Source organism: Caretta caretta, chromosome 5 (assembly GCF_965140235.1).
Source record: "Caretta caretta isolate rCarCar2 chromosome 5, rCarCar1.hap1, whole genome shotgun sequence".
Classification (NCBI taxonomy): domain Eukaryota; kingdom Metazoa; phylum Chordata; order Testudines; family Cheloniidae; genus Caretta; species Caretta caretta.
This window is the reverse complement of record NC_134210.1, coordinates 46,741,518-46,765,780: the sequence shown is the minus strand read 5'-3', so window position 1 is coordinate 46,765,780 and position 24,263 is coordinate 46,741,518. Positions and strand designations below refer to the sequence as shown.

The 24,263-nt window shown below is 41.7% G+C and overlaps 1 protein-coding gene across 2 annotated transcripts in view; it reads right to left on the bottom strand.

Annotated features, from left to right (window-relative positions):
- TBCA (tubulin folding cofactor A) overlaps positions 1-21,490 on the bottom strand; it is a 61,173-nt gene extending 39,683 nt beyond the window's left edge. The window contains exon 1 of one of the 2 annotated variants that reach the window (XM_048849545.2): positions 21,302-21,490. In XM_048849545.2, the coding sequence (XP_048705502.1) occupies positions 21,302-21,354 (53 nt within the window). In that variant the 5' untranslated portion in view covers positions 21,355-21,490. Of the gene's footprint in view, positions 1-20,987; positions 21,010-21,301 lie in introns of those variants that run through there. The other variant, XM_048849546.2, reaches the window with a different exon arrangement.
- Positions 21,491-24,263: the final 2,773 nt, after the last annotated feature.

Sequence of the window (24,263 nt, the reverse complement as noted above, 5' to 3'; positions counted from 1 at the left end):
TTTAGGCTTTGAAGAAAGTCTGAAAGATCAAAAAGCTGTCTTAAACTTCTTTTAATTTAACGTTACTTATCCACTTTCCACACAAGCAGTAGATGGGGATGAACCAATTTCAAGCAATTCCAGCATTAACAAAGAGACCATTCTGAAATCCTCCCAAACCACTTAAGTAATGAGGAATAGTAAGTTGCTATTCATCACACAGGATCCAAATATAGCGAACAAGTCCCAAAACTCACTCACCTCCTCAGGCATATATGAAATGCTTGTCTAACATTAAGGCTGCCTACATTTTCTTTTTGCTATTCTTAACGGAAGCTGTAAAATACTATTTCAGGAAGACTGTTGAGGATACTCTCCTGATCAAGCCAAAATCTCACCAGCCCAATGAGCAAAATACTGTGGAAGTACCTCCTTAAAAAGTCCAGAAGAAGTCTTTCACTGAAGATTCTTTTCTGATCTTATGCTATTCTGGTAGAGTGTCTGTAAGCTATGAAAAGAGAACAGAATTCAGTGGCAGTGGGCAGCAGATTTAATAGGGGCCAATAATCTGATTGTTGGTTTTGAAAGTGGAGTAAAAAGGAAGGGAGTAGCTTAATAGCTGGAGGATCCTTCCTTTGAATAAATGTGTTTTGACCACCACCAATCTGACATTCCTGAACCATCTTCAGGTTGCTGGAGTGACTTGGGGGGGAGGGGAGGGGAGAGAAGAGAACAAAACCCCCACAACCCTTTTCTATGCTGTTTTTGGCCAATAGGCCTACAACAGAACCTAAGCAGTGAAGCTTCTAGGGGGGAAAAAATATCAAGAAGTTTTTATTCTTTATATTCAATTCATGGGTTTTGAAGTCTCAATGTCCAAATGCTATCTGGCCTGCAGTTTTTAATTTGGTTCACGCATACTGTGGTACAGAAAGGGCTGCAAGTTTAGCGTTCCCTTTTAAGGGCAAGTCTGCTGTTAATGCCACCATTATTTTGGTGAGACATCTGAAATTACAATATTCTCTAAAGATGGCAAATCAAAGTAAGCTTTAGTGCGATGATTAGCTAAAGGTAAATCGTGCCGATCAGTGAACAAGTATAATTAGATAGTTATTTCCACACTGAAAATTATTACTGGTAAGATCTCAAAGGACCATTGCAAAATGGTTATTTGGGAAAAATGTCAGAAGAACTCCATTTCTTCCTCCAAGGGATCTAATCCTAGAGGAGAAATTTTCCAAATTAATTCTAGGAAGAAGTTTGAGTCCTCAAACATTTGCTGAGAGAAGTCTGCCTTTCAAAATCCTCTGTTCCTATTGAAGGTTGAGCCAAGTTCAGCAACTACAAAAAACTGAATGGCTTTCGCACAGGAAGAAATTCCTCTGGATCTGAGCAGAATGATCTAGGAAAGTCCTGCTTCATTAGAGATAACAACAAGCCTGTTCCACTGTATAGTTTCAACTGAGACTAGCAAAACTTGTATAGGAAACCAATGGTGTCTGTTACACTTATTTGTATTTCTGTAGTGCCTAGGTGCTCTAGTTGTGGACCAGAACCCCACTGCGCTAGGTGCTGTAAAAAACACAGAACAAAGATGGCTCCTGCGCCAATGAGCTTACAATCTAAGTAATTTCAATAGTATTTATTGGGAGCTATGGGTGCTCAGCATCTTTGAAAAGCAGGTCATGCTTATTTAGGTGCCTAACTTCAGGCAAAATTTGAAAATTTTGGCTTTCCTTCTTTAGTATTTGCTTAATAAGCCAAATCTTCTGGCTCCTTAATGTGTTATTCTTTTCTCAGTTCCACTCAAGTGTAACAACTTTTCCAGGTACTGAGGTTATCAAAACTAAACAGAATTCTAGAAACAATTTCACTGATGTACAGAAAAAGGCTGTCCCCTCTCTGGGTCATGACACAATGCTGCCCAAAAATTCCATTCCTTATCTATATTGCCATATTCCACAAACATTTTATTAGCTACAAATCTCCAGGATCTCTTTCAGTATTCCTGCTTTCCAAGCATCTCTCCGGCACTGAATACTTTGTGTTGCAAATTATTTTCGCCACTTGCATATTTCCATCTCACCCATGTTTACTTGCCCAAAACTTCCAGACTTGGATGTCTTTGTATTATTTCTTTGGTCTCACAAGCATTTACAAAACCTTCAAATTTAAAAACTGAATAGGTTGTTCAAGATTTTAAATGAGAATGTACAACACCAGTCTCTGCAGCACCCAGTGTACAACGCCTCCCAACCCAATGCTTATCGTTTAAGGGATTTTTCAACCAGATTTTCAAATAAGATTGAGATGCTATTTAAATTCTTTATCAAATTCAGGTATTTTATGTCTATTGAATTCCATTTGTCCAGTAATTCTGAAATTCTATCGACAAAAATTATCAGACTTGTCTGGCATGATTTGTTCTTTATAATCCTCTAGTATGTGTTGTTCATAGTTCTGTCATTCTCTATATGTTTACAAAGTTAATATTAGTTCTTGGTATCGGCATAAGACAATATGCAGTAATTGCCAGGTTTACTTCCCCCACCCCACCACCACACTATTTTGAGGGGTGAGGATGGAATCAATAGCACATTTACCATTCCCAATTTCCCACAGTTCTCAAAAATAATGGTCAGTGATTCATTAATTAATTGTGTATCATTCACATTTATTTGCATTTAATCAATTTTTCCAAGTTCCATCCCTATTTTAGTTACTACAAAAGTAGAAATATCTATATAGTAACCATTATTAAAAACAGGAAAAAAAAAGTATAGGTTAAAGTCAGAATTATTTCTCTTGTACATATATTTCACAGAATCATAGAACTGGAAGGAACCTTGAGAGGTCATTTAGTCCAGTCCCCCGCACTCAAGACAAGACTAAGTATTACCTAGACCATCCCTGACAGGTGTTTAACCAGGAGACCCAATTTTTCAATCTTCCCTCATAGGTCATGTTTTCTAGACCTGTAATAAATTTTGTCGCTCTTCTCTGGACTTTCTCCAATTTGTCCACATCTTTCCTGAAATGGGTCCAGAACTGGACACAAAACTCCAGTTGAGGCCTACTCAACTCAGAGTAGAGCAGAAGAATTACTTTTCGTGTCTTGCTTACAATACTCCTGCTAATATATCCCTGAATTACGTTTGCTTTTTTTTGCAACAGCGTTACACTGTTGACTCTTATTTAGCTTGTGATCCACTATGACCCCCAGATCCCTTTCCGCAGTACTCCCTCCTAAGCGGTCATTTCCCATTTTGTATGTGCAACTGGTTGTTCCTTCCTAACTGGAGTACTTTGCATTTGTTCTTATTGAATTTCATCCTATTTACTTCAGACCACTTCTCCAGTTTGTCCAGATGATTTTGAATTTTAATCCTATCCTCCAAAGCACTTGCAACCCTTCCCAGCTTGGTATCATCCGCAAACTTTGTAAGTGTACTCTCTATGCCATTATCTAAATCATTGCTGAAGAAATTAAACAGAACTGGACCCAGAACCGAACCCTGTGGGACCTCACTCGTTACGCCCTTCCAGCATGACTGTGAACCACTGATAACTGGTTGGAAAATCGTTCCCAGAGAGTAGTTATTCACCCACCTTTCAGTTGGGTTGTATCCATCTAGGTTGTATTTCCTTAGTTTATGAGAAGGTCATGTGAGACAATATCAAAAGCTTTACTAAAGTCAAGATATACCCCATCTACTGCTTCCCCCCCATCCACAAGGCTTGTCACCCTGTCAAAGAAAGCTATCAGGTTGGTTTGATAGGATTTCTTCTTGACAAATCCACGCTGACTGTTATCACCCTATTATCTTCTAGGTGTTTGCAAACTGATTGCTTAATTATTTGCTCCATTATCTTTCCAGGTACAGAAGTTAACCTGACTGGTCTGTAATTCCTCGAGTTGTCCTTATTTTCCCTTTTTATAGATGGGCACTATATTTGCCTCTTTTCCAGTCTTCTGGAATGTCTCTCGTCTTCCACGACTTTTCAAAGATAATTGCTAATGGCTCAGATATCTCCTCAGTCAGCTCCTTGAGTATTCTAGGATGCATTTCATCCGACCCTGGTGATTTTAAGATATCTAACTTGTCTAAGTAATTCTTTCCCTATTTTAGACTCTGATTCTACCTCATTTTCACTGACATTCACTATGTTGGACGTTCAATCGCCACCAACCTTCTCAGTGAAAACCGAAACAAAGAAGTCATTAAGCACCTCTGCCATTTCCACATTTTCTGTTATTGTCTTTCCCCTTATTACCTGGCCTACTCTGTCCTTTGTCTTCCTCTTACTTCTAATGTATTTGTAGAATGTTTTCTTGTTTCCTTTTATGTCCCTAGCTAGTTTGATCTCGTTTTGCTCCTTGGCTTTTCTAATTTTGTCCCTACATATTTGTGTTATTTGTTTATATTATCCTTTGTAATTTAACCGAGTTTCCACTTTTCGCAGGACTCTGAGTTTTAGATCACTGAAGGTCTCCTGGTTAAGCCAGGGTGGTCTCTTGCCACACTTCCTATCTTTGCTACGCAGTGGGATAGTTTGTTCTTGTGCCCTTAATAATGTCTCTCTGAAAAACTGCCAACTGTCTTCATTTGTTTTTCCGCAGACTTGCTTCCCACGGAATTTTACCTACCAACTCCCTGAGTTTGCTAAAGTCTGCCTTCTTGAAATCCATTGTCTTTATTGTGCTGTTCTCCCTCCTCCCATCACTTAGAATCATGAACTCTACCATTTCATGATCACTTTCACTCAAGTTGCCTTCCACTTTCAAATTCTCAACCAGTTCCTATTTGTCAAAATCAAATCTAGAACAGCCTCCTCCCCAGTAGCTTTCTCCACCTTCTGAAATAAAAAATTGTCTCCAATACATTCCAAGAACTTGTTGGATAATCTGTGCCCTGCTGTGTTATTTTCCCAACAGATGTCTGAGTAATTGAAGTCCCCCGTCACCAGCAAGTCCTGTGCTTTGGATGATTTTGTTAGTTATCTAAAAAAAAAGCCTCATCTACCTCTTCTTCCTGGTTTGGTGGTCTATAGTAGACCCCTACCATGACATCACCCTTGTTTTTTTTACCTCTTTTCTCCTTACTCAGAGACTTTCAACAAGTCTTGTCTCTTATTTCTATCTCAACCTCAGTCCAAGTGTATACATTTTTAATATATAAGGCAACACCTCCTCCCTTTTTTCCCCTGCCTATCCTTCCTGAGCAAGCTGTATCCTTCTATACCAATATTCCAGTCATGCATATTATCCCATCAAGTCTCCGTGATACCAACTATGTCATAGTTGTGTTTATTTACAAGCATTCCGAGTTCTTCCTGCTTATTCCCCATACTTCTCCTGTTAGTATACAGACATCTAAGATACTGATCTGATTCCCCCACCCAGTTCTGTCTTGTCTCTCCTCTATCCCTGCTATAACAGCCCATGCTCCCCCCAGGTTCCGACCCTTCTCCCAGTCTCCATGTTTCTGGCTTACCTTTTTACTTTGAGAGCTGGAAAACGTAAGAGCCCTTCCTTAACTTGAATTATTGATTTAAAAAACAACAGCGAAACATATCTGTGCTCAGTGAAATGCACCTGAGTCCACTACTGGACATATATTAACTTCTTCTCAGAGTGTGCGTAGATGCTGATGAAATTAAGAACAGAAAGGAGATCAATGAACTCATGTCGGAATTATGGAGATAGAGTTGTGTTTTCTGCACATATGCTGAATATGCCAGAGTTCACTGTTTAGGTAGTATTTTAAAACACAAACACCATAATGTAGAAAGCATAATACTGTCTTCTCTAAAGCTGATCTCATTGGAACAGTGATTAGACACTCTAAGGACAGAAGCAACAAAGTGACTGGTAGACGTGATACAGGTTACATGGAGAACGAGAAGCCCATGACCTGTCACCAAACCAAACTTCATACGCTTTGAGAACATCTTAACGCCATCAGAGATTGAACATAGACCATGCACATTATTACGGTGTCTGAAGAGGCCAGATTTTCAACAAAAGTCTTTCAAAGAACAAGAGAGACTGATTGTTACACTCCATTTTAAACTGTAAGAATTTTATTACAAGATCATTTTTAGTGTTATTAGTTCTTTGATATATTATACAATATATGGATTTAATACTAAAATTGGTGGAAATTCCATTTTTAATTCCATTTAGGTATTATTAATTTCAGCACCACCCCGACAAGCCAGCCGCACCTAGATTCTCACCTCATCAAGCCCCATCCAGCTGCACCTGAATCCCCACCCAACTGAGCCCCACTCCCACAACATCTGGACTTCCCTCTGAGCCCCCAAACCCAACCCCCCGCTTCCCACTGAGCCCCAACCACCATCACCTAGACCCCCCTGCAGAGTCCCATTACCATTGCACCCAGAATCCCTCTACAAGTCCTTGTGCATCCAGATCCCCCCACACCAAGATCCCCCACTGAGCCGCCTGAACCTAGACTGCCCCACACAGAACCCTCTAAACCCACACCTGGATCTCCCCCACATTTGGATCCTGCCTGCCCACACCTGGTGCACCTGGCATGGAGGGGCAGGGCTCTGGGATATTTCTGGGGCAGGCCTGGTCCTTGCGCTGTGTCTAGGTTGGATGCAGCCTCACCGCTGAGTCCATGTCTCGGGGAGAGGGAGGGAAGCTACACAGTGTACTCCCCAATGCCATGCTAGAGCCTCCACATTTGTCGAATAAAATTTGCTGAATTTTGCAGAATTTTAAAATATTGTGCAAAAATTTAATTTTTTGGTGCAGAATGCCCTCAGGAGTAAGGCGAGAAAGAGTCCCTTGGTTCTGTCTACACTTCAGTGTAGTCTTTTAAAAATATCATTTCTGAAAAACAAAGTAATAGTGTTCTGGGTATGGGCAAGTTGTATGCAAGTCATTTTTAATTGCAGAGCAATTAAAAATAAAAAACATGTGGACCCTTGTTTTGCAGGGCAGTTTTAGAACATTAATATGTGTCAGTTGCCACACTGTGAGACAGTGAGAAAACAAGATAGTTTTACTGGGCATTAAAACTGAGACTACACTGGCAAGTAAAGATCTCCATTTATTCAAGGACAACAGCTGTGCAAGCTTCCCCAATTCACAAGTACCTTAATTCTGACCTAGAGAGACCACCTTTAAGAGTATGTCTACACTGCAATTAGATACCCACAGCTGACCCATGCCAGCTGATTTGGGTTCGTGGGACTTTGGCTAATAGTCTGTTTAATTGCAGTGTAGCCCTTGCAGGGTCCCAGAGCCCAGGCTCCAGCCTGAGCCCGAAAGTCTACACTACAATTAAACAGCCCCTTAGCCTGAGCCCCGTGAGTTGGAGTCAAGTGGCGTAGGCCAGCTGCAGGTATTTAACTGCAATGTAGCTACCTCAACTCTGCAGTGAGGACACTCAGGTGACTGGCACCCAGGTCTCAGCACGGTCTCTCATTCTACATTCCAGCAGGTCTTACAGTCTAGTAAAGTATCTGGAAAAAATGTCAGCTGCCATTGAGAGTCACCAAGTAAACAACTAAGATACAACTAATCACTGGAGTTTATCTTTATTATTTGCCTTTTTTAAAAAAAAACTTATTAATTGAGAATTCTGTTCTTCTTTCTGTGTTAGTTGATGAACACTAAGTATGAAAATATTCCAGCAACATGCAGCATGTTACTAAAGCTAGTTTATTCTCATATCACTCAAGTTTCCATCTTGAAAAATGTGAAGTTTTACTAGTTTCTCCCAAATTATTTCAAAGACAAGAATTTCTTTTTCCAAATAAAACCCTTTAAAAAGAATCTGACCCCTGCAGTATTACAGTACTTGAACTATCTTACATCTAGTTTTCCACTTACATTCATTATGCACATGCCTCTTTCCCATGTTCTTCAGTGAACTGCTTTGTATTTATATAGAATTCATGTTTTCCTATATAGTCATTCCATAAAAGAGTCAAGATGTAACGTTAAGCTAATTTACAGCAAGTACATATAGCTATTTTCTTCAACCGTATCTTCATTTATCCCCTTTGTTCTTCAACTACTGTTCCAATAATTTTGATTCCTTTTGACATCTATATTTAAAAAATAACCCAAACATTCCCCTCCAAAATATATAGCTCCTTGTTTGTACATATGAAAGAAGTTACATTCCAAAGTCCCTAATTACCAAATAAGACTTCCAATGCCCATCCCCTCCTTTTTATATTTTCCATTATGAAACAGTACAATTAGGTAAAAAAGTAGCAATACACCAAATTAAAAATTAGTCTTTCATATTGTGAAAGGTTTCTTTTTTTATATTATATATACACACACACACTTGAAGTTCACCAACATTCAGTCAGCCCATTATGAGATACACGTTTACACAGCTCACATTTGAAAAAGACCTAGAACAGGGGTTGCCAACCTGTGGCTTCCGAACCGCATCTGGCTCTTCAGAGGTTAATATGCAGCTCCTTACCTAGACACTGATTTGGGACTGGAGCTATAGATGTTAACTTTCTGATTGCTGGGGGGTGCTCACTGCTCACCCCCCTGCTCTGCCCCAAGCCCTGCATCCACTCCACCCCTTCCCCTGAGCCTGCCTTGCTCCTCCCCTCTTCCCACCATAGCCTCCTGCATCTGTGAAACAGTTGATTGCAGTGGGGAGGACAGAGTAGGTGCTGATTGGTGGGGGCTGCTGGCAGGTGGGAGACGCTGGGAAGCAGATGGGGGCTGCTGCTGTATTACTGTGGCTCTTTGGCAATGTACATTGGTAAATTCTGGCTCCTTCTCAGGCTCAGGTTGGCCACCCCTGACCTAGAACAAAACAGACTACAAATAATCTAATAAAAAAAGATAACAGAATTCTTAGAAATTACTGATCTCAAATCCCACAACGGAGACACACAAATCAATTTAGTTGGCTGGTGAAAAGAGCAAATATTTTAATATATCCACTCACATTACCATCTTGTAACATAGATATTACTAAAATTAACAATCAGATCTGAAAAAACAGACTTGTTTGAAGTGAAATTCCAGAAAATTAATCTGAACTTGATACACGCCAGTGCACATTCCTATTTTATTTTTGATTTCCCAGAGGTTCATTATAAATAAAGGATATAAAACAGTAAAAAATGTAGTCTTCACAAGATATAGCGTAATTATAATCCTAAAATATTTATACAAGCTAACCTAAATACCAGCATAAAAGATGTTGTGGTATACAGAAGAATCTTTCTGCTCAGAAGAAAGTCAAATTCCCTGGAGTAAAGAAAACAATGGTTTAGGAACCTAGAGCAATTAACTGATTTGTAGGCCTGACAGATAATCAATTTGTAACTTGAATGAAGTACAGAAAAATTCAGATCCAGAATGACTCTTGTACTCAAAAACTGTCAGCATGATCATTCAAGTATTTTGAATTTTCTAATTTAAGAATTAAAGTATATTAAATATTCTAATCTAGCAGTGCATAAAAATAAAAAATCACTTCGTATTGAAATCATATCAATATCCAAGTAGAAATTTCACATCATTTCATTAGAGAGCCACCAGTTACATCCTGGTTAGATGGAGACTAAAAAATGTATAAAAAGATATTCAGGAGACAGTAACTCCTTATCTTCACCAGTACTAACAAGATCATCACTGGTTTTCCCAAGTTCATTTTCAGACAGACATTGGCTCAGCATAAAGTGCACAAATTTTTCCTTTTAAAGAAAAACCTTGGCTTGTGTAGAGCTCAGGATAGAACCAATAAAGAATTTTTCTGGACAGGTATCACAGTAGATTTTTTCCAGTTTATCTGCACTCCCACACACTGAAAAAAGCACATCTTCAGGATTTCCCCTAAGGCTTGCCATGTGTGCTTAAATTAGTCAGTTGTCTGACTATGGGCACATGAAGATTCCTTGACACCCACACTGTGCAGTGCCCTTAGCAAAAGATCCACCTCTCTTCATGCCAGGGATTTCTGAAGCCACATAAACATAAGAACAGCCACACTAGATCAGACCAATGGTCCATCTAGCCCAGTATCCTGTTTTCCCGACAGTGGCCAATGCCACGGTGCTTCAGAGGGAATGAACAGAACAAGTAATAATCAAGTGATCCATCCCCTGTCACCCATTCCCAACTTCTGGGAACGTCTACAACAAGTAGCATCTTTTGAGAGGAATCCCCAAAAAGGAATGGGGAAGGGAGGTTGGCTGGCCTCCTGGAGTGGAACTGGATCAGGCAGCCAAATTGAGCAGCCTCTTAGCATTCAATGATAATTCTACCCCATGATGCAAGGAAATGGACTAAAAGAAAGAAAGCAAAATGCAGACAAGATCTAGCTTATCTTTTGCCTAGAAGATGAGTAAAGCAATGGATATTGGAATTGGTCTGCATCTGAAATGTTTCTCTTTATCCTGCGTCTTCTGATGTTGGAGATGGAGGGTATTCTGGAAAGAAGGATTCATAGATATTTAGGTCAGAAGGGACCATTATGATCATCTAGTCTGACCTCCTGCACAACGCAGGCCACAGAATTTCACCCACCACTCCTACAAAAAAAAAAAACCTCACACCTATATCTGTGCTATTGAAGTCCTCAAATCGTAGTTTAAAGACTTCAAGGAGCAGAGAATCCTCCAGCAAGTGACCCGTGCCCCATGCTACAGAGGAAGGCGAAAAACCTCCAGGGCCTTCCAATCTGCCCTGGAGGAAAATTCCTTCCCGACCCCAAATATGGCGATCAGCTAAACCCTGAGCATATGGGCAAGATTCATCAGCCAGATACTACAGAAAATTCTTTCCTGGGTAACTCAGATCTTCCCCATCTAATAACCCATCACAGGCCATTTGGCCTATTTACCATGAATATTTAATTACCAAAACCATGTTATCCCATCATACCATCTCCTCCATAAACTTATTGAGTTTAATCTTAAAGCCAGATAGATCTTTTGCCCCCACCTCTTCCCTTGGAAGGCTATTCCAAAACTTCACTCCTCTGATGGTTAGAAACCTTCGTCTAATTTCTAATCTAAATTTCTTAGTGGCCAGTTTATATCCATTTGTTCTTGTGTCCATATTGGTACTGAGTTTAAATAATTCCTCTCCCTCTCCGGTATTTATACCTCTGATATATTTATAGAGAGCAATCATATCTCCCAGCAGCAGGTAAGCAGCAGGATACGGACCCTGGACTTCAGGAAAGCAGACTTCGACTCCCTCAGGGAACGGATGGCCAGGATCCCCTGGGGGACTAACTTGAAGGGGAAAGGAGTCCAGGAGAGCTGGCTGTATTTCAAGGAATCCCTGTTGAGGTTACAGGGACAAACCATCCCGATGAGTCGAAAGAATAGTAAATATGGCAGGCAACCAGCTTGGCTTAATGGTGAAATCCTAGAGGATCTTAAACATAAAAAAGAAGCTTACAAGAAGTGGAAGGTTGGACATATGACCAGGGAAGAGTATAAAAATATTGCTCGGGCATGTAGGAATGATATCAGGAGGGCCAAATCGCACCTGGAGCTGCAGCTAGCCAGAGATGTCAAGAGTAACAAGAAGGGTTTCTTCAGGTATGTTGGCAACAAGAAGAAAGCCAAGGAAAGTGTGGGCCCCTTACTGAATGAGAGAGGCAACCTAGTGACAGAGGATGTGGAAAAAGCTAATATACTCAATGCTTTTTTTGCCTCTGTTTTCACTAACAAGGTCAGCTCCCAGACTGGTGCGCTGGGCATCGCAAAATGGGGAAGAGATGGCCAGCCCTCTGTGGAGATAGAGGTGGTTAGGGACTATTTAGAAAAGCTGGACGTGCACAAGTCCATGGGGCCGGACGAGTTGCATCCGAGAGTGCTGAAGGAATTGGCGGCTGTGATTGCAGAGCCATTGGCCATTATCTTTGAAAACTCGTGGCGAACGGGGGAAGTCCCGGATGACTGGAAAAAGGCTAATGTAGTGCCAATCTTTAAAAAAGGGAAGGAGGAGGATCCTGGGAACTACAGGCCAGTCAGCCTCACCTCAGTCCCTGGAAAAATCATGGAGCAGGTCCTCAAAGAATCAATCCTGAAGCACTTGCATGAGAGGAAAGTGATCAGGAACAGCCAGCATGGATTCACCAAGGGAAGGTCATGCCTGACTAATCTAATCGCCTTTTATGATGAGATTACTGGTTCTGTGGATGAAGGGAAAGCAGTGGATGTATTGTTTCTTGACTTTAGCAAAGCTTTTGACACGGTCTCCCACAGTATTCTTGTCAGCAAGTTAAGGAAGTATGGGCTGGATGAATGAATGAACCCACTATAAGGTGGGTAGAAAGCTGGCTAGATTGTCGGGCTCAACGGGTAGTGATCAATGGCTCCATGTCTAGTTGGCAGCCGGTATCAAGTGGAGTGCCCCAAGGGTCGGTCCTGAGGCCGGTTTTGTTCAATATCTTCATAAATGATCTGGAGGATGGTGTGGATTGCACTCTCAGCAAATTTGCGGATGATACTAAACTGGGAGGCGTGGTAGATACACTGGAGGGGAGGGATAGGATACAGAAGGACCTAGACAAATTGGAGGATTGGGCCAAAAGAAATCTGATGAGGTTCAATAAGGATAAGTGCAGGCTCCTGCACTTAGGACGGAAGAACCCAATGCACAGCTACAGACTAGGGACCGAATGGCTAGGCAGCAGTTCTGCGGAAAAGGACCTAGGGGTGACAGTGGACGAGAAGCTGGATATGAGTCAGCAGTGTGCCCTTGTTGCCAAGAAGGCCAATGGCATTTTGGGATGTATAAGTAGGGGCATAGCGAGCAGATCGAGGGACGTGATCGTTCCCCTCTATTCGACATTGGTGAGGCCTCATCTGGAGTACTGTGTCCAGTTTTGGGCCCCACACTTCAAGAAGGATGTGGATAAATTGGAGAGAGTCCAGCGAAGGGCAACAAAAATGATTAGGGGTCTGGAACACATGACTTATGAGGAGAGGCTGAGGGAGCTGGGATTGTTTAGCCTGCAGAAGAGAAGAATGAGGGGGGATTTGATAGCTGCTTTCAACTACCTGAAAGGGGGTTCCAAAGAGGATGGCTCTAGACTGTTCTCAATGGTAGCAGATGACAGAACGAGGAGTAATGGTCTCAAGTTGCAGTGGGGGAGGTTTAGATTGGATATTAGGAAAAACTTTTTCACTAAGAGGGTGGTGAAACACTGGAATGCGTTACCTAGAGAGGTGGTAGAATCTCCTTCCTTAGAGGTTTTTAAGGTCAGGCTTGACAAAGCCCTGGCTGGGATGATTTAACTGGGAATTGTCCTGCTTCGAGCAGGGGTTGGACTAGATGACCTTCTGGGGTCCCTTCCAACCCTGATATTCTATGATTCTATGATTCTCCCCTCAACCTTCTTTTAGTTAGGCTAAACAAGCCAAGCTCCTTGAGTCTCCTTTTATAAGACAAGTTTTCCATTCCTCGGATCATCCTAGTAGCCCTTCTCTGTACCTGTTCCAGTTTGAATTCATCCTTCTTAAACATGGGAGACCAGAACTGCACACAGTATTCCAGGTGAGGTCTCACCAGTGCCTTGTATAACGGTACTAAAACCTCCTTATCCCTACTGGAAATACCTCTCCTGATGCATCCCAAGACCACATTAGCTTTTTTCACAGCCATATCACATTGGCGGCTCATAGGCATCCTATGATCAACCAATACTCCAAGGTCCTTTTCCTCCTCCGTTATTTCTAATTGATGCGTCCCTAGCTTATAACAAATTCTTGTTGGAAGCTGAAAGGATGGAAGCTGCCAAATGAAGAATGTTGTCTCCAGAAATAGAACAATGATGGAAACACTCCTCTGGCCGTGCTGAGTGATCCCATCTAGCTTGCAGCAGATTTTTTTCAAGGATTTCCTCAGTTTTGATGCTGAACAGATGGACCATTGAAAGGATATGCAATTCTTTAAAAAGACATTGAAACCAAGGTACAAGTTACCATCTCAAAAAACAAATGTTTTGATTGCCAGCACATTTTGAATACACATGAAACAGAATGTGGTTGCTTGAAAACTAAGTCACATAGCCTGGATTGTCCCCTACCAATGTAAGAATAGAATTTAGCATGTGGTGGGGGAGGGAGGGAGATCACACAGATGATAAAATTACTGAAGCTGTTTTGGATATACTGGATCAACAGGACTTTCACCGAGTACACTGGGTATACAATGAACAGTGGAAGTAACTTGGAGAAAACAGCAACCTTAATTCATCCCCCTTATTACACATGCAATATAACACAGTTTTTATAGTTACATACTATTTTTCCCCACAGAACTGCCTCATTCAGTGCACAGAACGGATGGTGCTTGCTTAGTAAGCAACTACACAATCCTTTGCATTCTGCCTCATTCACCACTTTCCACCTTCAGCAACAAATGAAGTGAGAGTCCCACAAACAACAGCCTCCTCCCACAACACAATCCTGATTCATCCCAGAGCATCCCATCCTGTGCGCTGAACAAAGCAGAGGGCTTGTGGAAAAGACTGTATGTGATCATATAATCAAAAACTATAATAATGCATTGGCACAAGGGGGACAAATTTGCACAGTCAACCTTAATACTGGCATTTAATAACTTATGAACGCTTAACTCTGCAACCTTAATAATGTTCTTTTAACAGTTTTCTTGTACTTAATTTCCTAAACTTTTTAAAAAAGCAAACTGAAAAAAATAAAAAGACATCATATAGCACACTGACACCCAAAATGGATCAGCAGCAAGGCCGGAACCCTTGGATCCACTATAAAGATCTCTGCCACTTGAACTAACTGATAGCAGTAGTAGGTTGCCAGCCTCTGTGTGGACCAGCGCTAGAGAGGAAACACACACTTTGCCAGTGAATTTCACAGATATTTGCTGACAGCACAAGAACAGTGAGATCCAGGTTTTAGAGGGCAGTCTTCTGCCTGCTCCCCCCCAAGCATGATCTTCTTCCCATCCCCTCCAACCTGTCCTTGTCCTAGTTCTGTCTCTTCCCCATCCCTGGCTCTTCATCCCAGTCCCAGTTTCCCCTGCCCCTTGTGGCTCCTCATCTGATATGCCTCTCTCCCCACCGTGGCCTCCGGTCACCATCCCTCCTACCCACTTCCCCCCCATCTCCACTGGCTCACCATCCCAATCTTCCTCACTAGGCTCCTCATCCAATCCTGCTATCTCTTCCACCACCATCCCTGACTCTTTTTCCCAGCCTCACTGTACCCATCCCAACCCAGTTCCCATTCCCCCCACCCTTGCCCCACAGGCCTCCAATCCCAGTCTCTTCCCTAAATCCCAGGCTCCTTGTCCCAATTTACTCCCCCAACTCCCACAGGTCTGGCTCTTCTCCCCTCTGCATTCAAAGCAGGCAGCTTCCTCCTCCATGCTGCCAACAGTTTTCCAGTCCCTGTTCGAAAACATGGGAATGCTAGAGCTTTCCAAAGTAAAGGTCACCAGATTCCCCCCCCCCCCCCCCACCGGGGAAACAATATATTTTTCACCAGTTTCGTTCTTGGAAATGGTTAAACCATTTTGGCTGAAGCTCTCAATAAAACAAAATATTAAAATTTAGGCCAGAGGCAGATACCTGGCATGGAAAGTGTCATCCCGAATAGTTAAAGATTGGCAAAGTTATAGGTTTCTAAAAACATGGTCTTCTAAACGGGAAGTGTTCGGCAATTTTAATATTAGACACCTACCAGCCCCACATACAGAATCAAATGTAGAGCAGGAAAAGACCTTAAAAGATCATTTAGTCCTCTCACCCCACCACTGAGGCAGGTTTAAGTATACTTAGATCATCCCTGACATATAGTTTCTTATACCGCACACTCATCACTGTAGTGTCTTTCAATATTGTATTAAGCAATGTGAGTAACATTTGCCATGTGTTTGTTCTCCCATTCTCTGGAGAAGTGTGTGCAGTGAAGTGTTTTGTTTTTGATTTTTTTTTTAATTTTTTTTTTTAAAGTTTACGTCTCCCCCCCACCTGTATGTTTATGTTAGGGCATTGTCAAAGAAATGCAACCTTTAAATAGTAGATTGTGTATCAGAGCTAAATGAAGAGGAGTCCCTCTACTATGACAGCATTTCAAGTTTTACAATCTAAAGCATAGGCTAATAAAAAAAATAAAGACATTTACAAAGATTAGCTTTATCTTTTGGAATAACAATGCATGCTTTTGACAGTTAGTGTAGCCTTACAGATGTATATAAAAATATACACAGACTACACTGGGTAAGGAAAAACAGTAAGTCTGCTAAATATTCCTAAATTCGGCAAGGTGGGAGGGGGGGGGGAAGTGGGGAAATCAGAGACCCCACAGAGGCCATCAGATCTGATGAAGTGCAAGGCTTAGATATACTTACATCATAAGCACTTCAGGGCAAGGACCATCTCTGTTCTCTTTATACAGTGCCTAGCCCAATGGGGCTCGAGTTTCTTTCTAGGAGCTAGTGCACTAGCAATATTAACAGGTTTCAGAGTAACAGCCGTGTTAGTCTGTATTCGCAAAAAGAAAAGGAGTACTTGTGGCACCTTAGAGACTAATCAATTCATCTGAGCATAAGCTTTCGTGAGCTACAGCTCACTTCATCGGATGCATCCGACGAAGCGAGCTGTAGCTCATGAAAGCTTATGCTCAAATAAATTGGTTAGTCTCTAAGGTGCCACAAGTACTCCTTTTCTTTTAGCAATATTAAGTGAGCTATGGGGAGCAGGTAGTCATGCATAGCTCTTCAATTTCAAATTACAGGGGAAACCAAGGACCCTGTGAAGCACTAAGGCACCCCAGTGGCCCCATATTTTAAAAGAGAGACATGAGAAAATTGCCTTTAGTTAGCTTGAAGTTAAAGATGACCTGCAAAAGGGGTACTTAAAAAAAAACAACTTATTTATGATGTAGAAAGGAGGGCTGAAATGTGTTTGTTTTTAAAAGATTATCCCCCTGCCTTTTTTTTTTTTTTTTTTTTAACATTAGAAATTCAGTTACTACATAGCTTGATTTATGACTGGAAAAAATAGTGAAATGATAACATCTCTGCAGTCCAGAGAGTACAATCCGAATAACATTTATGTAATTTAACTAGTATTTTGGAGAAAAACTTTTGTTAAAGATTCAACAACCTACGGCTATTTAATTTTCTGAGACACATTTGCATGCCCCCCCTCAAAAAACAAATCCTTCAACAAAGCCAGAACTGATATTCTTGAGTTCAAAGGTAAAAAAGAGAAAAAAAACACAATCCTTAAGAAAACCCTACACAGTTTTTAGGCCTTCTTTATACTGTACATCATAAACCAGGAAAAAAGTAAGTGAATAAATAAAAGGCACACCCCCTGTCCAATGGTCCCTATAATTTCTGACAGGCCATGTGTGCAAAAAATTTCTTCTGTGCAATCTGTTGTGCTTCTGTGCAAATTTTTGTGCACGCGGTGTTTCGTCGTGTGTGCGGGGTTTAGGATCTGTGCGCGCGTGCACATGCGCATAGCTTAGAGGGAACAGTGCCCCTGTCCCTTCTGGCTGCTTTTGCTTTATACAAAAAACATTGTTTTTTTAATGTGCCTTGGTGTTCCCTGAAACTTAAAAAACCCTATACATCGATAAAGTATAAAAATGAATCACAGAGAAAGCAGGCATATGTTCAAACTGACTCAGTTGGGGGAGGGGGAGAAGAGGAAGACTTGAGCCCCTAGTCTGTATACTAAGAGTAAAAGGCAAAAATATTGGTACCTCTGGCAATAAGTGAGTGAATTAGAGGATGACTGAAGGTTATATGGTGAGGGGGGAACTGAGAGACTTTGACACCGGTATTAGAAGTATAAATGATTTAAGCTTGATGGGTGTAAGGTTTTTGTTCTACAGTCTGGACATGGATATTGAGGCTGATTTAAGAGATACTCATTTTATACATGTGAATTTACTCAGACAGTTCATATAGTCTTATTTCCCTTCCCTTCATATTTTATTTCTTACTTTAAAATGCTTTTGTTTTAACTAACATACCTTGACCACATGAAGCCTTAACATAATGTTTAACTTTTTTTTGTTAGTCAGTAATAGACTTTATCACTACTATCAAGAGAGAGCAGAATCTGCATTCCCTGAAATGCTCCATATATTACATCAAAGTCTTCTAGGGGAAAATACAGAATCCTGAATGTGGGGATCCTGAACTAGTTTAAACTAGTTAAGTAAATATTTTTTTAAGTAAAGCATTTTTAAATGATTTTCTGTTTGTATTTTAAAAGAAAATATTATTATTGTAACTTCCAGGTTAATATAATTGTGTATTTAAAACAAATAAAGGAAGAATTAACAGGACTGAATCAAGAAGCTGGCCAAGACAGTGATGATGCCTCAGAAAAAAAAAAAAAAAACCAGTTTAAATGTTAGTGCTACAGGCAAAAAGCACACAAACTTGGGAAGATTCCACAGTTTTAGAAAGGCGATTTCTAAAAGGGCTGCTTTACCAAAAAAATCAATACACTTTCCCCATAGGTTCATGATGTAAAATTCTATAATCAAGGCCTGTAGATCTGTAATTATGGTATGTCAGCTACATTTAAACAAGAGTGTTAAAAGATTGTTAAAGTTAAACTAACACAATTGCAATGTGAATTGTCTTAGTCTCATTCTAATCTACTGGTGTCACTTTCATTTAATCTGAAAGAAACTATGGGCAAATGTCAGTGCTATTTTCGCATGCCCTTAACATACTTTGTTCACAGTAGTTTTTAGAACCATTACCAATCTGAAATGGATATAAGATATTTAAGAAAGTTTTTTTAATCAACTAATTCACTCACTCTGCCACAGGTAGGTTGAGCATGGATTTACTGAGAATGAGGTGGCTTTAAAGTGATTAAGCAACCTTTTAGGTTAGCTAAACAGAAGCATTACTTGTTAGGAAGTAGCCACAAATCTAGTATGTCTAACCATTTATGATTACCAAATCCCAGTTTTTGTATGACCTACAAGTAAGAGAAGGTGGCTGACAACAGTTTGACCTGTTATCAAATGCATCCGAAGACGTGAAGGATTCGAAATTTCTCCCCAATCCCACTGCAAATTTCTTCCGTTAATAGATAACAAAATTAGATCAGGCTAGAAAGGAAAGTGGTTCCAGTGCCACACAAAATAGCATTATCCCATAAAACTAGAAACTCAAGTTGCTGCATGACCCGCAGTAGTGGGGATACCCATTATCAGAGGGCCTTTGCTACATAGCAAATAGCAGCAAATATATTGCTATACAGTAAATGACTCATCTCCGTTCCTAGTTTTGGGGAAGCAATGAACTACCTCAACCACTGAGGAGAATATAGAGCAGGCTAACTCAAAGGGTAGTTTAAAAAAAAAAAAGACAAGAAAGTAAGTAGCCTGGGCACTGCAATGGGAACAGAAAAAGGCAGAGAATCTGCCCCAGAGTACCAGTTGTTGCCCTTATGTTTTTAAAAATATACTTAGCCATCAGGCTGAAAAGGTTGGACACCAATGCCATACACCACACTTTAAGACACTTAAAAACTCAATTTTTCACTTGTTAAGAGGTTTCTTTATCTCAGTGTTCTATTCTTAGAAGAAATTATGTCTGAGGCAGCAATACTATTAGCTTTCCCATACAAGTTGCAAGAAAAGACTGACAATTGGTATGTTAAAACAACATTTGTGGTCATCTAAATGTGTTATTGTAGCTTTCAGTGGTTTCATGGCCTACACAGTATTACCTTGAGTATGAAGTGGGGGGAAGGAGTAGTAATAGTTGTGGCCACCTGAATGTATCTGGGCCCTGCCTCTAGCAGGGCCATTATTTTTAATGGAGTGGTGTGACTGAATTGGCACAAGGTACACAATATATTCAAACACACAAGCTATTTTTGCAAAAAGAAAAGCAGTACTTGTGGCACCTTAGAGACTAACAAATTTATTACAGCATAAGCTTTGTTAGTCTCTAAGGTGCCACAAGTACTCCTTTTCTTTTTGCAGATACAGACTAACACAGCTGCTACTCTGAAAGCTATTTTTGCTGACTGTACCAACTAGCCTTCTGAGCTTGTATCTATCAAAAATTCCTGAACTATTCAAACACCACTGGCCCTGCAGATAACATCAAACAGGTCTGAATTTGAAAGCCATTTATTCTGCATTGGAAGAGCAGCAATCAGGCAGTTGAAGGAGAAAATATCAGTTCAATCACACTAAAACTTTTAAAGCTGAACTTAATTAAATATTAAACAATTCCAAGCCAAAGAGGAGACCTTTTCTCAATTCCTAGTATAGAGATATAGACTATACTGGGAGGTACCAGTGTTACATTTAACATTAGTTTTGGGTGTCCATACTGGAATCAGAACCATGCTAGTGACAAACATCTTTAAACACTTTCGTTGCTAATAAAATTCTGGCATGATTCCCCTGAATAGAAGGGACAAGATTGTGTGTGTCTGAGAAGTATGCTATAATCACATAGTAAGACTTATCTCTATGCTACCTAACGAAGTAGTTTTGTAGCAGGCCTCTAAACAACAAGAGCAACAAAAGACAAAAAACAAGAACACATGATTTACAACTCAAGGAAAATGAGGAATGCTGGTTTTTTCTAAGTTTTGATCCGGTTGTGCACAAGAAGGTAATGGCTTAGTGGCTATTAGCTACAATGATAAAGCCCAATTGTTACAGAACTTCCTAGCTTAGTTCTACTCAGCCGCAGTGGGGGTTCTGGTAGGATAATGGCAGCCCATCAATCGAGTGAGAAACTGTTCAGTCTTGCATTACAGATGGACCAGAACTGTATTTGACCCATGTCTCCAAAACGCACCTTACAAATACGCTTTCGTAAAGTGAGAAGTAACTAGTTAGTCTACAGGGCTGGCCCCAAGACATCAGAGAGACACGGTGGGGGAGGTAATACCGGTTAGTGCCGGTGAGAGAGACGAGCTGTCCAGACACACACAGCCCCTCTGCAGGTGGCCTGCAGCTGGCCCAACAGAAGACGTTACCTCATCCCTCTCGTGTCTCCACGCTGGTCTCTATGGCACTTCCCGACTGTGGCCGCTCAGGGAGAGCCCTGAGCGAACCCGAAGGACGCGATCCCCCCGCGAGGCAGGATAACTCCCAGCCTACGGGAAGGCACCAGGAGACGCCCAGGGCCCTTCCCCACCCAACGCAGCCCATCGGCAGAGCCAGGCCTCGAGCCCCCGGGCCGCTGCCGCCCAGACCCTGCTTCTTTCGGGTTCCGCCCTTAAAGCGGCTACACAGCACCAGGCATAACGGCCGCCGAGCGGAGTCAGGGGGGCCGCACCCGAGCACTCACCGCCTCACCACGCCCATCTTAATTTTGATCTGCCTGAGGCGCGGGTCCGCCATGGTCCGGTGTCAGGGGCGCGAGCCGCGGGGGCCAGACACCAACGGATCAGCCGCCAGCGGGAGAGAAAAAGACGGTAGCAAAACTTGGCACTTCACTAGCACGCACCGAGTGACGCGACCAGCTGTGCGCGTGCGCGTGCGCGTGCGCAGCCCAGCCACGCGCGGGGCTCTGCTCTTTCTGCGCAGACGCTTCCTTCCGCTATCCGGTCTGGACTACACCACTAGCTCACGCGAGAACAGGGGGAACGGCCGCGTTCCAATGGAGCTGCCCTGCCGCGCGGCACGCACCCTTCACTGCAGCTCTAACCCGCTTGCCTGCCCTTGGCCCCTCCTGCTCCTCCCCGGAGCTGCTCTGGCTGAGCCCGCCGTGTGGGTGGCGGGTCCCAGAGGTGCTCGTGCTGCGTTTTGGGAGCATGCGGCGGGGCGGGGAACAGAACAAAGCGTTGCTGTGCCTGGGTGTTTGTCCCCCGCGGCCCCTTTGCCAGCCGGCGCAAGGCAGTGCCGCCCTTCCCGGCGGGAACTCGCTTGTCCTGGCTGAGAATCGCTCTGCCTGCGAACGCTCAGACTGATCGCAAGAAATCCAAACAGTGTTTGGGCTGCTGCTGCTGCTCCTAGCCCCGTCGCACCAGACACTAGCTGCTGGACAGCAGCAAAGATCCAGCCACGTTCAAGTTTTTAGAACCTTGCTCCAGCCTTTCCCGGCACGGATAGGGGCGGGGTCCAAATCTCCTTCTCCTTAAAGTGCCGGGCGCTGTGAGCTTCACCAATTCTCCGAGAAAGAAACAAAAAGTTTAGCTGCGCTACCTTATGGCTGGACAAGTCTACACCGCGTGTGGCTGAGTATATGCAGCGTAGCTCCCAGTCTGCGTTTTAGGTGCTGTCCAGACTACTTCAGCTTAATAAATCGGGGTGCCTGCTGAGAGGCGATTAAAGAGAAGTACGGTTAATATAGATAAATTATTGTAATGAGCTATTCATGCTAATTATTCTTTTATCAACGAAGAACTTCAATTTTTCCCTCTTAACATTTGACATTTTTCCCGATTGGCGGCTTTTTTTTTTCACCGCAGAAATCAGTGCTTGATTTGGAAGGGGAGGAAATAGTGATATGTTCTAACAGTAATAGTTCTTACAGGGTCAGGGACTCTGCATCCTCAGATTTATTATTATCATAGAATATCAGGGTTGGAAGGGACCTCAGGAGGTCATCTAGTCCAACCCCCTGCGCAAAGCAGGACCAATCCCCAACTAAATCAACTAAATTATTATTATTATTTTGCTTTTAATAATTAGATACAGATGCAAATTTGTGCAATCTACTGCACTGACATGCTTTAAGAATGTTTTTCAACTATGTTTATTCACTGTGTGTTGCCCCGAAGGTCTCTTTTTCTTTGAGTTGTTTCTTGTATTTTGGATCCCAAGACATTTTAGGACAGAAGGCTATACATTTGTTTCAGAAAATAAAACTGAATAAAAAAGAAGACTCATGGGCAATGTGTACATTCTAAAATGTTTATATTTAATAATGTCTGGCACTTGATAATCTGAAAATGAATATTGGTCATGATACCCCTTCTAATTGTTTTCTAAATTTTAAGATATAGTTAAAACACATTCAGGTGCAAATAAGAAATCTGTTTGCAAGGGGAAAAACTCAGGAAGTTCCAAATTATGGGCCTAGTTCCATAAATAATAATAATTAGCCTTTTTATAGAGACAAGGTGGGTGAGGTAATTTATTTTATTGTACCAACTTCTGATGGTGAGAGAGACAAGCTTTTGAGCTTACACAGAGCTCTTCTTCATGTCAGTACAGAAGTTGGTCCAACAAAAAAAATTATCTCACCCACCGTGTCCCTCTAATATCCTGAGACCAACACTGCATATAGTTGTATCTTTATAGTTCTTTACATGTTCAAAACACTGTATTGGCAACAAAAATGAATTCTGAGGACATCCTTCTGAGATAGGTAGTTATTATCCCCTTTTTACAGCTGGAGAAAACTGAAGCGGAAAGGTTATGCTAATTACTACTGCCATAAACCTACACAGTAACAGAATTAGAACTCAGGACCACCTGACTCCCAACCCTCTGCTCATTCCTTCAGACTGCACTGCCTTCAGATGCTTAGTACCAGGCATGGGGTGAAATATTCGTCCCATTGAAGTCGGTTGGATGTTAGTTATTGATTTCAATGGGGTAAGGATTTCAGCCACACTGTTTTCAGTAAGACTACTCAGGATGTCAGGGTTCCTTCCCCACTCTGAACTCTAGGGTACAGATGTGGGGACCTGCATGAAAGACCCCCTAAGCTTTTTCTTACCAGCTTAGGTTAAAAACTTCCCCAAGGTACAAACTTTGCCTTGTCCTTGAACCCTATGCTGCCACCACTAAGCGTATTAAACAAAGAACAGGGAAAGAGCCCACTTGGAGACGTCTTCCGCCAAAATATCCTCCCAAGCTCTACACCCCCTTTCCTGGGGAAGGCTTGATAAAAATCCTCACCAATTTGTACAGGTGAACACAGACCCAAATCCTTGGATCTTAAGAACAATGAAAAAGCAATCAGGTTCTTAAAAGAAGAATTTTAATGAAAGAAAAGATAAAAGAATCACCTCTGTAAAATCAGGATGGTAAATACCTTACAGGGTAATCAGGTTCAAAACGTAGAGAATCCCTCTATGCAAAACCTTATGTTACAAAAAGACACAAAAACAGGAATATACATTCCATTCAGCACAGTGTATTTTACCAGCCATTAAACAAAAGGAAATCTAACGCATTTCTAGCTAGATTACTTACTAACTTTACAGAAGTTGTGAGTCTGCATTCCTGATCTGTTCCCGGCAAAAGCATCACACAGACAGACAGACCCTTTGTTTCCCCCCCTCCAGCTTTGAGAGTAT